Source organism: Geotrypetes seraphini, chromosome 12 (assembly GCF_902459505.1).
Source record: "Geotrypetes seraphini chromosome 12, aGeoSer1.1, whole genome shotgun sequence".
Lineage (NCBI taxonomy): Eukaryota > Metazoa > Chordata > Amphibia > Gymnophiona > Dermophiidae > Geotrypetes > Geotrypetes seraphini.
Genome location: NC_047095.1, coordinates 29,353,026 through 29,367,544, shown reverse-complemented (window position 1 = coordinate 29,367,544; position 14,519 = coordinate 29,353,026). Strand labels below are relative to the sequence as shown.

General features: G+C 42.5%; 1 protein-coding gene across 7 annotated transcripts in view; it reads right to left on the bottom strand.

The window, feature by feature from the left end:
* Positions 1-14,519, bottom strand: part of ODF2L (outer dense fiber of sperm tails 2 like) — a 142,474-nt gene that overhangs the window by 26,106 nt on the left and 101,849 nt on the right. For 6 of the 7 annotated variants that reach the window (XM_033916903.1, XM_033916901.1, XM_033916902.1 and 3 more), the window contains 2 exons: positions 12,886-13,044; positions 3,355-3,440 (listed from right to left, as the gene is read on the bottom strand). In XM_033916903.1, coding sequence (XP_033772794.1) covers positions 3,355-3,440; positions 12,886-13,044 — 245 coding nt within the window. The remainder of the gene's footprint in view (positions 1-3,354; positions 3,441-12,885; positions 13,045-14,519) is intronic. The other variant, XM_033916905.1, reaches the window with a different exon arrangement.

The following is a 14,519-nucleotide window of genomic DNA, read 5'->3' as shown; positions in this document are numbered from 1 at the left end:
CTCCCCAACAATATCGGGCCAGGAGGGAGCCCAAATCCTCCTGGCCACGGCGACCCCCTAACCCCACCCCGCACTACATTACGGGCAGGAGGGATCCCAGGCCCTCCTGCCCTCGACGCAAACCCCCCTCCCCCCCAACGACCGCCCCCCCAAGAACCTCCGACCGTTCCCCCAGCCGACCCGCGACCCCCCTGGCGACCCCCACGACCCCCCCACCCCCCTTCCCCGTACCTTTGGTAGTTGGCCGGACAGACGGGAGCCAAACCCGCCTGTCCGGCAGGCAGCCAACGAAGGAATGAGGCCGGATTGGCCCATCCATCCTAAAGCTCCGCCTACTGGTGGGGCCTAAGGCGCGTGGGCCAATCAGAATAGGCCCTGGAGCCTTAGGTCCCACCTGGGGGCGCGGCCTGAGGCACATGGTCGGGTTGGGCCCATGTGCCTCAGGCCGCGCCCCCAGGTGGGACCTAAGGCTCCAGGGCCTATTCTGATTGGCCCACGCGCCTTAGGCCCCACCAGTAGGCGGAGCTTTAGGATGGATGGGCCAATCCGGCCTCATTCCTTCGTTGGCTGCCTGCCGGACAGGCGGGTTTGGCTCCCGTCTGTCCGGCCAACTACCAAAGGTACGGGGAAGGGGGGTGGGGGGGTCGTGGGGGTCGCCAGGGGGGTCGCGGGTCGGCTGGGGGAGCGGTCGGAGGTTCTTGGGGGGGGCGGTCATTGGGGGGGAGGGGGGTTTGCGTCGAGGGCAGGAGGGCCTGGGATCCCTCCTGCCCGTAATGTAGTGCGGGGTGGGGTTAGGGGGTCGCCGTGGCCAGGAGGGTTTGGGCTCCCTTCTGGCCCGATATTGTCGGGAAGTCGGCGGTCCTTCGGGGTGGGGGTGCGAGTGGTCCTGCCGGGGGGGGGGATGTATCGGACGTCGGGGAGTCGGCCGGGCAAGAGGGCTTGGGCTCCCTCTTGCTCCGATCGTGGATGCGGGTGCGGGTGGGAGCGCGTGCGAGCGGTCGTTCGGGGTGGGGGTGCGAGCGGTCCTGCTGGGGGGGGTGAATCGGGCGTCGGGCGGGGTGGGAACTATGTTTTAAAACTTTTGTATACCGCGCTCACGCATATAACGCGCGAGGGGTATGCGCGGTAGGTAAAAACGCGTATAACGCGCGCGTTATATGCGTGAAAATACGGTAGTTGTGCCAGTGATTTGGAAGTCTCCCTATCAAGTGGTTGAAAACACAGGGCCATAGAAAGCTATAATTGTACCCTATGTGACTTACCTGATATGGTGCCCCCACTTCCCTCAGAGCATGGATCCCCTCCTTTAATTCCCCCTAAAACTCCCCCACAAGCACATTAATCCTCCTCCCAAAAGCCCCCCTTAGAAGAAACACCCCTCTCCCCAGGTGCATTCATCCCTCTCACACTGTCACAGCCTCTTTAAGGGGGTCAAAGAATTGAAGGATATCTAATATTTTGCCCTGGCCTCCTTTGTCTCTAATTGAAATGGAATGGCCTAAGCTGGAGAAAAAAGCTCTTCCAGAGATGCAAAACAATGTCCATGCATAGGCTGTTTCAACTTTGGAAAAAGGTCAAAGTCTGGTGGACTCATGTCTGGACTGTAGGGAGCATGATGTAACACCTCCCAGCTGTATTATGCATGACCTACTCCTACTGGAGCGCTGGTCTAGGACCTGGCAACTTAGCTTCAATGCCAAAAAATGCAAAGTCATGCACCTAGAAAACCATAATCCATACAAGACTTATACCCTTAATGGTGAGATCCTAACAAGAACGGTAGCAGAACGAGACTTGGGGGTGATCGTCAGTGAGGACATGAAGGCTGCCAGTCAGGTGGAGCAGGCCTCTTCCAAGGCAAGACAGATCCTAGGTTGCATACGCAGGGGTTTCGTCAGCCGTAAGTCATTATGCCATTGTATAGATCCATGGTGAGGCCCCACCTGGAATACTGTGTGCAATTCTGGAGGCCACATTATCGCAAAGATGTGCTGAGATTGGAGTCGGTTCAGAGAATGGCCACCCGGATGGTCTCGGGACTCAAAGATCTCCCATACGAAGAACGGTTAGACAAACTGCAGCTATACTCGCTCGAGGAGTGCAGAGAGAGGGGGATATGATCGAGACGTTCAAGTATCTCACGGGCCGCATCGAAGCGGAAGAAGATATCTTCTTTTTCAAGGGACCCACGGCAACAAGAGGGCATCCGTGGAAAATCAGAGGCGGGAAACTACGAGGTGACACCAGGAAATTTTTTTTCACTGAAAGGGTGGTTGATCGTTGGAATAGTCTTCCACTGCAGGTGATTGAGGCCAGCAGCGTGCCTGATTTTAAGGCCAAATGAGATCGACACGTGGGTTCTATTCGTTAAGTAAAGGTAGGGGAGGGTCATTAGGGTGGGCAGACTAGATGGGCCGTGGCCCTTATCTGCTGTCTATTTCTATGTTTCTATGTTTCTATTTGTGAAGTTTTTCAATGACGAGTGGAGAGCTCCATCTTCTCTACGGCCAAAAACATTTTGACGAGCTCAAAAGTCAAACAAATGATGATTTTTGCTTATGATTATGAAGGCAACATCATTACAGGCAAAGTTCCATGTGGAAGAAGTGTCACAGTAGTGTATTATCGTGATTTTTGGCAAAAAATGCACAGAAAAATGCACAAACCCAACCTCAGTTGCTCTTAGTTGGGCCACTCATTCTTCACAACAACGCTCGCCCGCACATAGGGAATGTCGTCATTAAAAAACTACGCATATACGACTAGGAGGTGTTACCTCATGCTCCCTACAGTCCAGACATAAGTCCACCAGACTTTGACCTTTTTCCAAAGTTGAAACAACGTATGTGTGGAAGAGCTTTTTTGCACCAGTACCCAAGCCATTCAGCAACTGAACAAAAACGGTGTCTTGGATGGAATAATGAAGCTTCCCGGATGTTGAGACTTGGTCACTACAAAGCAGTGATACTATATTGAAGGACTGTAAAGAAATACTTGAAAAAACAAACAAACATGTAAATTAAAAAAATAAAAAAGTGTGCATTATTTATGAAATGACCTTCGTATCTTAAAAGCAAATGACATCACTTTTTCACAGGTGAACCGGCTTGCCTGACTAGTCCCATGACAATCTACGACACACTCTCTTACCACTTCTTCTGCCCCAACCATTTTCCACAAAAATATAAAAATGCGGAAACTGTTTGAAGAACTCTTGTATATCCACTTGCCTAACTAGATTATAAGAAATATTCTAGATTATTTTATATAAATGAATGGCTAAATAAACTGTGGGGAGGGATTTCCTGGACTGCTTTCTTGGAATAAAGATGGATACTCAGTTGTTAGACCTACTGGTTGAGCTCAATAAGTTTCCTCTGAATTTGTACATTTGTCTTTTGCCAAGACTGGTTACCCAAAATCAAGTTGTTGGCATCAACCTAGGAAAAAAAAACCCAAAGAAAAATTATTAGCTTGCAATTTTAAAATTCAAGGAACTAAAAAGTTTCCTTTATAAAGACGCTTTTGAAAAATAATGAGACTTTTCCCATAAATTCTATCTTCTTTTCATATTTTCCATTTAGGTACTTTCAAGGAAACTATTTCTCTAGGCAGTTTTTAACCCCTCCCTAATGTTTTACCCTTTCTATGTGCTTTACCTGACAAATTGTAGTTCCACCTTTTTTTCCTCCCTTGTAAAGTATGTCCTGGTGTGTATCCGTCATTTATGGTCTTAAATGTATATTTTACTTTTGTAAATCGCTTAGAAATTTGCTTGGTAAGCGTTTTATCAAATTTTATATAAAATTTGAAACTTGACAACCCCAACCAATTCTCTGCAAATTGCTATCAAATCAAGAAGCTTTAAAGTAGATTGCACAGTTGTTTGACCATTCATAGTATATTCTTCTTGTAAGATATATGCCTATAGTGCAAACATATTACAAAAAATGTTAATAATACGGAACAGACAAGGGAAATTGATCTTCTGAAAACTGTTCTTTTCTACTTGGCTAAAAGTATAGGCTTCCAAGACACATGTAATTTTAGTTGGATTACAAAGTGGATTTGCTTACCTTTTATGGAGGTTCTCTGTAGACAGGAAGATATACAGTCATACTGTGGATGTCAAAGAAGAAATACTCCCCGTAAACTATACTATACCTGTATAGTAACCCTCTATCTATACCCTTTTATCCCCTTTTCCTTCAGAAAATTGTCCAAACCCTTCTTGAACTCCAATACCGTACCTTGTCCTATCACGCCTGTCAGCATAGCTATTGCTAGCAATCAGCATTTTCAGTTGGCATAACTAATGTCAGCAAAGGCCTATGGGAAATTATATCTATCTGACTCTGGCATGTGAATGCAGATAGACCCTGAGTGCAGGCAGACGGTTTCATATAGCCCTACAAGACGGTTTCAAATAGCCCTGATTAAATCATGATTAGCTAAAAAGTGTTAATGTGTTAATGTCTGATTAAGAGGGTGCTTAGGACAATGGGTCCAGGTGCACAGATAACTAAAGTTAATCAGAAACTATTGTCAGAGACATACTGGAAATCACATATGACTTCAGCCTATTCTTCTTCTGTCTAGCACAAGTTTACTAAGGAGGGGGAGATTTAACTTCTATTGAAGCTCAATAGTTTTCTATATTCAGAATAAGATTCAAAACTATAAAAGCCTCCTCTCTGCAACACACATTTATCTTTCTTTCTCTCTCTCTCTGGCTGATCTCTGGAACCCGCAACTTAGACCATCACCCCATCCCTCTTTCTCTCTCTCTCTGTGTTCTCTCTCATTCACAAGAACATAGAAGCAGTCCCTGTAATTGTAATTGTAACTTTTATGAATCCTACTTTTCTGTAAGCTTATTTCTAAATATATTCTTTATGCAATCACCTCTGGCTGTGTTTCTTATTTGATTCTACTCCTGGTGAATCTTCTGTGAGGGAACTGAGCCTGGGACCTGGCGTGTGTACGGGCACCTCTCACGTAACCCCTACAACCTCACATTGGGGGGGACACACACTTCAAACCTTACATTTTGGGGGCTTGTCTCAGTCCTTCCTGATGATTTCATTTGTGTAAGTAGAATTCAATTTTTTCCCTTGTATGCACTGTGCAATAGGATTCTTGGCTGCATAAGACAAGGTGAGATATGGTATTTTCCACTCAAAAGACCTTGTGCTGTATAGATAGAGTGAGATAGAAATCAAAAGACCTTGGAAAACCCTTAGATTGTTTTAGACTGGATGACACAGTTGTGAAAAGTTCCAGTAATATTTTGGGTTTTATATTTGGTGAGATTTTACTATCAAAAGTTATTCTACTCCTGGTGAATCTTCTGTGAGAGAACTGAACCTGGGACCTGGCGTGTGTAAGGGCGCCTCTCACGTAACCCCCTACAACCTCACCTTGTGGGGGACCTGACCTTCAAACCTTACAACGCCCTCTGGAAGCGCATTCCAGGTGTCCACCACCCGTTGGATGAAGAAGAACTTCCTAGCATTGGTTCTGAATCTGTCCCCTCTTAATTTTTCCGAATGGCCTCTCGTTCTTGTAGTTTTCGAAAGTTTGAAGAATCTGTCCCTCTCCACTTTCTCTATGCCCTTCAAGATCTTGTAAGTCTCTATCATGTCCCCTCTAAGTCTCCGCTTCTCCAGGGAAAAGAGCCCAAATTTCTCCAATCTTTCGGCGTATGAAAGGTTTTCCATACCTTTTATCAAACGTGTCGCTCTCTTCTGAACCCTCTTGAGTATCGCCATATCCTTCTCTGGTTTGTTTAAATCTATTACTTAGTAGGTTCATCGCATGCCCTCTAGTCCTAGTATTTTTGGAAAGAGTGAAGGCGATTCACATCCACCCTTTCGACTCCACTCATTATGTTATAGACTTCTATCATATCTCCCCTGAACTGTCTCTTCTTCAAGCTGAAGAGCCCTAGCCGCTTTTCTAATTTTCATCACCCTTCTCTGTACCTTTTCTAATTCCTCTATATCTTTTTTGAGATACGGTGACCAGAACTGCACACAGTATTCGAGGTGTGGCCGTACCATAGAGCAAAACAAAGGCATTATAACATTTTCATCTTTGTTTTCCATTCCTTTCCTATAATTCCTAATATTCAACATATCCCCAATGGTGACACCTAGATCCTTTTCCTGGGCAGTGACAAGTAGCTGTAGTTTGGGTTCTTCTTTCCCACATACATCACTTTGCAGTTGCTCACATTAAACGTCATCTGCCATTTTGATGCCAGTCTTCCAGTTGTCTTTCAGGGTCAGGTGCATCTGTGCAAAAGCGCTTCATTAGTGACGAGTCATGGTTTAGATGCTCTAAAAGGCCTTTATGACCCAGATCTTGAGCTTTCTGCCCCTCCTGATCTGTAGAGTGACCAGAAGGGGCTAAGGCCATGGCTCCTACCCTCCTCCCCTTGTGTGCCTCATGGCATGCAGGACAAGGATGCTCCTCAGCTGACCCTCCAGTGCAAAACTGGCATGATATGGGGGTCTAAACTAAATGAGGAATCCATAATAATTGATATCCACCCAAAAAAACAGGAAATTTGAGGCAGAAGGAGGCTTTTAAAATAAAATTGGGAAATCCAAGATGGCCACTGTGGCAGCATTTTGGCCCTATAAAATGGCCTATGGGAGCAAAACTAAAAATTCAAAATTACTCAAAATAGGATTTTAAAGGTGGAGTATCCTTGAGACAACATCAGAAACCTTTAGTTTTGTCTAAATCAGACCACCCCAATTTTCTCATAGACAGTAATGAGCTGTACTTACAGACCTGCTATGTGCTGTGCCTGCATCAGCTTCTCACTGCATTTGGAAATAGGGAAGAAATTTCTGCCTCAGACAAGCAAGGGTGGCTCTAGCGGCTTATCTCTTTGGGCTGCCTTTTATTCAGATTCCAAAAATCTGAAGCCTTTGGCCCCTCATGCTCCCACACGATTCTTCATGAGGGAGGGTGGAGCACAGCCAACCTCCACACCAAGCCTCGCAGTCAATCATGGGGTGAAATCAGTCTATGCTCAAGCACCTGACTCTGCAAGGGCGAGCAATGCTCTCAGGGGACCTAACCCCAAGATCCCAAGTGGTCCCAGGCTGGTCAGGCAGATACTCTTTTAAAAGTGTGGTTCTCCTGGCTACAGACCCCAAAGTCTGACCCTTCTCCCGGGCAAAGCTGTGCCAGGACTACTGGGAACCTCTCAGCAAAGGGAAGCCTCGAAAAAATTTAAATTAAAACCTGAAAATAAAAAATCTATTGCAAAGCAGATGAAAAAACATCTTCTCAACTCGCTTGCACAGTTAAAACTGAGGAGGTGCTGCCCAGAGAGACAAGGGGGGCAGAGAGAAGAAAATGACTGATGCCTTCTGCAAGCAACTCTCGAGTTGAGGTGCTTAACCCATCCATAAGGAATCATATGCTGTTTGCACAGGAACGTTGTGATATAAGCATGTACTTTATTAAATATGTATATATATGTACAAATTTACATCTTGTTTGGAGCAAGTGTAAATATATGCAAAAGCAACAGCAATTTCTTTCTCCTGGTACCCCACTTAGGAAAAGGGAAATTGGGCTTGATCTATTGCCTTTCTGCGCTTTAATCAAAGAGGTTTACATATTATATATAGGTATTTTGCATATGGGGTAATGGAAGGTTAAAGTGGCTTGCCCAGAGTCACAAGAATCTACAGTGAGAATCGAACCCAGTTCCCCAGGCTGCTGCATTAACCACTAGACTACTCTTCCACTTATGGAACAGTTTTCCACTAGATCTTCACTTCGAGACATCTTATAAGCAATTTAAAATTAACTTAAAAGACACACTTGCTTTCTATTGCTTTCAGTACAATTAGCATTATATGATAAACCAGGGCTGCCCAAGTCCGGTCCTCGAGATCTACTGGCAGGCCAGGTTTTCAGGATATCCACAATGAACATGCATGAGAGAGATTTGCCTGCACTGCCTTCTTGGTATGCAAATCTCTCTCATGCATGTTCATTGTGGATATCCTGAAAACCTGGCCTGCCAGTAGATCTCGAGGATCGGACTTGGGCAGCCCTGTGATAGACAATAATAGTGATTAGGATGAAGATTTTTAAAGTACCGATAACTTTAGTGTGCTTGGTTTGATTAAACTTTCTTGTGTGAGTGCATTACTAAAGCTCATTTTCTGACTATACTTTTATTGATTTTCTTTGTAAATTGTCTCGACTTGGTGATTCATTAAATTTAAAAATAAAACATACACATTATAAACTTCTGGGGCTAATTCTGACAAAGGCATCCTGTTCTAAAAGTAGCTCCACTGTGTGTACTTTTAATGCATATACTTTGTAGCTTATTTTTAAAGACTACCTGGCTAGTCTTGCTTTGAAAATTAGTTTGTGAAAAGCAATCAAGTATGAAGAACATGATTATTTTGGAGGCACTATTTATCCTGACCCTGTTGGGACAGAATAGCATGTGTACATTTGAAAACAGAATGTGAATGATCGGTTTTTCTCATCCAGCTTAAATTTACCAATGGGGATGTACTTGTGCTATAGAAACCCACACATTTTCATCCAGATAGAGGAGACCGATTTACCCATTATTAATCTTAAAAATGTGCTATGAAAATTCTGCTTTACAATTGTGTCGCTCAGCTCTTTTCCATGTGCCCATATGAACTGAGGGCTGTTAAGGACTTTTGATAACACAAATCTGCTCTCTGCTATTCCAACCCCTCTCATACACAATCACCCCTTTCTCTGGGTTTATTATATAGACTGATTCAAAGGTACAGCTTTTCCTACTTGTTGGTCTCTATTTTCAATTTGATATTTTATTGTACACTTGTTTAAGATTTAAAATGAATAAAGAATTTAAAACTAAACTAAATACTTCTTATGATCTTAGCTTTAAGACTTACATTGTCCATGTGCTGCTGCCTTATATAAACTCTCAAGAGGACTCACTCCTTGCTGCTGGCCCCACTGTTTTAATTCAAAGCTGCCCTACCATATGTTCTTTCTGTATTAGACTGTAAGCCTCAAAAAGCATAGACCATACATTAAAGGAAAAGAGAAAAGCACACTACACCAACCAAATAGGCACAGAAACCCAAGACACCAAAAAACTATTTCAAATCCTAAAAGTCCTAACTGACACAAAACGCTACCTGACCTCTAACAATATACCCCCCTTTCAGCCACCCTATTAGCAGAACACTTCCAGAACAAAATTACATATGCCAGAGCTACCCTCAATGACACCACAACCCAGCAGAACACTTCCAGAACAAAATTACATATGCCAGAGCTACCCTCAATGACACCACAACCCACCTGATTGAATGCACAATACACCCCACAGAAAAAGATTCTTTTTTTTTTCTAAATTTTTTATTCATTTTTTCAAATTACAAGTACACAATATTACATCAAATAAAACTTTTACACATCACTTAAATTTCTTTCTATTGTCATCGCAGATACATAAATTTATTCAACTGCAGCAGACATAACATGGTCCCACGTCCCCAACATACAATGGCCCGAATTCAACAAACTCTATAAAAAATACAGCCACGCATTCTGTGACCTCAACCACTGTCCACCTTATCTCCTAAAAACCTCCAGCACAAAATATCAAGCTCTTCTCCTACAATGGATACAAACCACGCTTACTAATGGCCTCTTCCCAACTGAACTCAGTGAAATCATCATCACCCTGATCCTAAAAGACCCAAAAGGACCAACAGACCCAACTACAGACCCATTGCCTCTATACTGCTCTATGTCAAAATAATAGAAGGGCTAGTAGCTATACTCCTCACTAGTTATCTAGAAGACCACAACATACTTCACCCCACACAATCTGGCTTCAGATCCAACTTCAGCACAGAGACATTACTAGGATCCCTCATGGACACAGTAAGACAACACCTCAGCACAGGAAAAAAAATGATGCTCAACTGGACCTGACCGCAGCATTCGATCTAGTAGACCATACCATCCTACTACAAATTTTGGACACAATAGTTATCACAGATAAAGTGTACTCATGGTTTGAAGGATTCCTGAAATCTATAACCTACAGAGTAAAATTGGATAAAGAAAAATCAGATCCTTGGGCCAACCCCTGCGGTGTACCCCCAAGGATCTCCACTATCCCCTACTCTATTCAACCTCTACACTGCCTCCCTCTGTACCTACCTGGACAAACAAGGCATCATGTCCTAGAGTTATGTAATGTAATGTAATTTTATTTCTTATATACCGCTAATCCGTTAGGTTCAAAGCGGTTTACAGAAAATATACATTAAGGATGCAATAAAATAAGATAGGTACTTTGAAATTCCCTTACTGTCCCGAAGGCTCACAATCTAACTAAAGTACCTGAGAACAAACAAATTAGTAAATAATAGAGAGGTAAATAAAGATAGAGGAAAAAAATTAGATATGAAGCATCCTAACAAGAATACATTGAACTCTCAATACCATACTTTTAAAGCAAAATGTACAATCCAAAATAATAATGTAATAGAAAAAAAAACCTAAATTAGATAAAAATATAATTTTAAGAATTAAATAAAATATAGAAATGTTGAAAAGAAAAATAAACATTAGAAGTGAGGAAAAAAAGGTAAAGGAAGGAATATGAATAGAATGGAATGAGAAACCGTTAAACAATAGAATTCTGAGGAAATTTAAATGAAAACTAAACAAATAGATAAAAAAGAAAAAGATATAATATGCACAATGGAATAAAAGTTAGGAAGGACTTAATTTCATTTCCATCGATCATCAATGTCATCATCCCTAGTGCTTTAGCCGTTTCAACCGGACAACTGCCATCATCGGCCTCTGCACATCAGCCATGGGTCCACTTTTTCAAAGCAGTGAGAAACATCTCTCGATTTTCTGGCTTACTGTCCATTACACTCAACAGCTCTCAGATCTTCCGGCTCCAATTTTCCACTCCTTGGTCCGGACTATGAAACTCACTCAGCCAGCCCTCACACTTGATGGCATCGTCCCTCACAACAGCACTCCAAGCCGGCTACGGGACATTAGGCGCGGTGAGACTCCAGGCATGATGAAAAGCCAATCTCCGGACCTCCCGTCCTGCTGATGTCGCACTGACAGTAGGAAATCCGAAGCTGCATCGCTGCAGGAAGCCAGAGTCCACGCCGATCACCTCAAACATGGCGCATCCGCTTTGACAACCGCCTCCACTCGACGACTCAGTCACCCTCCGTCGACCTCGGCAATGCTTCCCCTCCGGCTCTCCACCATCAGCCCTACTCACCATGGATCGGTCGCCAGGCACAGCTCAGGATCGCCAATGTGCAGTAAATATCAGGTGAGAAAGAGGCCAGCCACCAGACACAGCTCAGGATCGCCAAAGGTGCAGGAATACCAGGTGAGAACAAGGCCTTTCTGACAGACCGAGAACAGCGGTCAAATCAGAACCGTCGGATCAAAGTCCACAAGTGAAGTCCCAACCAGTAAAAAAATCAAAGAAGATTAAAAAATAACACAGATAAAAATAACAATTAAATAAATAAACAAAAACAGCAGGAAAACCAAAAATAAAAAGAAATAAAAGAGAACAAAGGGAGACAGCACAAATGGTGACTTAATCGGCTGCCATCTTGTTAGATGCAGATGACATTACAATCCTCATACCTTTCGATCAACCACAGCCCTCCATGACAGCAACACTACATCGAACACTTGAACAGTGGCGACTTAGATGAAAGACCACAAACTGAAATTGAACCCAGACAAAACAAAATTCATCCTCCTCGAAAACAACAAAATCCCAACCATAACCAACATAGAAATCAATGCAATTAACTGCCCCATACAATCCACCCTAAAACTACTAGGAATGAAAATAGACAGATGCTGCACCATGCAACCGCAAATCAATAAAACTATACAGAAATCGTTCGCAGTCATGAGAAAACCTAAGACAAGTTCGGAAATTCTTCGAGATTACACAATTCCAGCTCATAGTACAATCCCTAATACTAGGTCTACTAGACTATTGCAACATCCTCTATCTCCCCTGCCCTGCAACAATAACAAAACAATTACAAACAATTCAAAACACAGCCCTGAGACTCATCTATTCATTGAGGAAACACGACCACATTACAGAGGCTTACCTCAATTCATAATAGCTTCCAATTCCAGCAAGAATACTATTCAAATTCTATTGTCTACTATTTAAAACTATAAATGGAGACAGCCCAACCTATCAGAACAACCACCTCATCCGAACCTCATCAACTAGGCACAGGAAAACTCACACCCCATTCACACACTCACCAATCAAAGAAGTTAAAAGGAAAAAACTATATGATGGCCTCCTGGCCACTCAAGCAGCAAAATTTGACAACCAAATTTCCAATCTACTGATAGCGATCCCAGACTACAAAACATTCAGAAAAAAAATAAAGAAATTCCTGAAAAAGACCTAACTCCACAAGTCCTCTTTCATCCCTCCACTAACTCCCCAAGCCCCTGAAATAACCTACTCTGCTCTTTATTTTCCCCGAAAATGATCAGACATCTTTTGTAATCCACCTTCTTTAACTCTTTTGTAATCCGCCTTGAACCACGAGGTAATGGCAGAATAGAAATCCCTAATGTAATGTCTGTAAAGTGCTGGTGGTGCTATATGTTCCGGTGCTAGTTTTGTTTTACTTTAGTACTAAACATTTTGAGGTCAATCTTCAATGCCTTATGAGGAAATCAAAGAAACACTGAAAAAAGGCACACAAGTGCCCTCAGCTGGAGGAACTATAGTAAAGCCACTAATGCTTATACAGGCATACTGTAAATATATGAAAGTTATATTCTAAACACCTTAGCTTGGAGTTTCTTATAAGTTTTGGACTGTGCTGTATATTTCCTTTTACCAATCAAGAGGCTTTCCTGACACTCCTGTAACCTCTGCTCTGCTGCTCTCAGAAAGCCAGCAACATGCTCCAGTTCATCTAAGTTAGCCTCCATCTGGGCCTCCACCTGTGTGGTAGCATTAAGAAAAGTAGGGGCAAATATGTAAATTTCAAGTTTATTAACTTTCATAGGCTTTATATTTAAACAAAAGTACTCTTTTCATAAATACGCTATAATTTCATTGCTTAAAGGAGGCCTCTGGAGTTGTCACTATTTTTAAAAAACAGATTTTTGGACTTGTCTGTTTGAAGCTACTCTTATTGGTTAAAAATTGTTTTGGTTGGAGCCTTTGGATGATTCACTCAGAAGTAGACATAATTAGACAATGATGTATTATTTAAAGAGGATGTCAGCTCCTGCAAATAATTAACTGAAAATCATCCCAAGCTTTGCAAATGATTGTTGTACCTTTTTAAATATATGCTACAAAAAGAAACATAGGTACATATAATGAATATATTAGTTTAGCAGGTCCTACATTATGTGAATATTGTATTTTTTTCATCAAATAACACTTCATTCACCCAAATTATTTTTGGCCTGTAGTGGAGAATAATGGGTGAATAATGGAATATTGTAAAATTTCAATTGTCAAAAAAAGGAAATATTTGATGCATATTATATATTTGACATGGTCCCACTACTGATACATACTACACTAACATCCTCCTCATCATCCAAAGGCATGCCTCCTATGACTGATTCATTTAGATATACACAAACTGTTTTTTCTCCTGAAGCCTCCACAACTGAATATCTTAATCTAGCCTAAGGCAGGGAGGAAAAGGCTGCTCATATCACTTTTGACACTTCTTTTCAGTTATTCTCCTGCTGCATGCACACTTCATTTCTTGATCTTAAGAACAATCTCCCGGATTCTATATATGGCGCTTTCAAATTTAGGTGCATGCCCAGTTTGCATATGTAACTTAATAATAAGCCAATCAGCAGTAACAATTGTTAGCACTAATTGGCAATAATTAGAATTTACATGCGCATCTTTTAGGCACATTCTATAATGAGGTGCGTGTAAATTCTAGTGCATGGATCTGAAAAGAGGTGTGGCCAGGGCATGAGCAGGGCATGGGCATTCCAACGATTTGTGTACATTGTTACAAAATACACCTTATCTGTGCCACGATCACACAACGTTTTGAAAATGCTCACAAACTGGGCCCTGTTCACTTCTGACTGCAGTCTGCAGAGAAAAATTAGCAAAGGAAGCAGTAGGTAAAAAGTTTGCTGGCTCTTGCTGCTGAATTGAGAACAATGTGCAAGGGGTGAAGAGAATACCCAGCCCTCTGCAGCAGCAGTGACTCTAGGCCTCCCACTCTTATTTCTGCCGGTAGTTACCAGGTCATAAAATCTGCCTTGGGCATCACAGAATTAGCACATCTGAGAGGCCCTTCCTATGCTTTAATCCTGCCCTACTTCAAAGGCCTGTTTCTAGAAAAATCATGAGTACACTTTGGCTGTACTTCTCATTCGTTCTGGTTCTATGCCTAAGAGCATACTGTCGCTCAGGAAAGGAATGCTCCAAC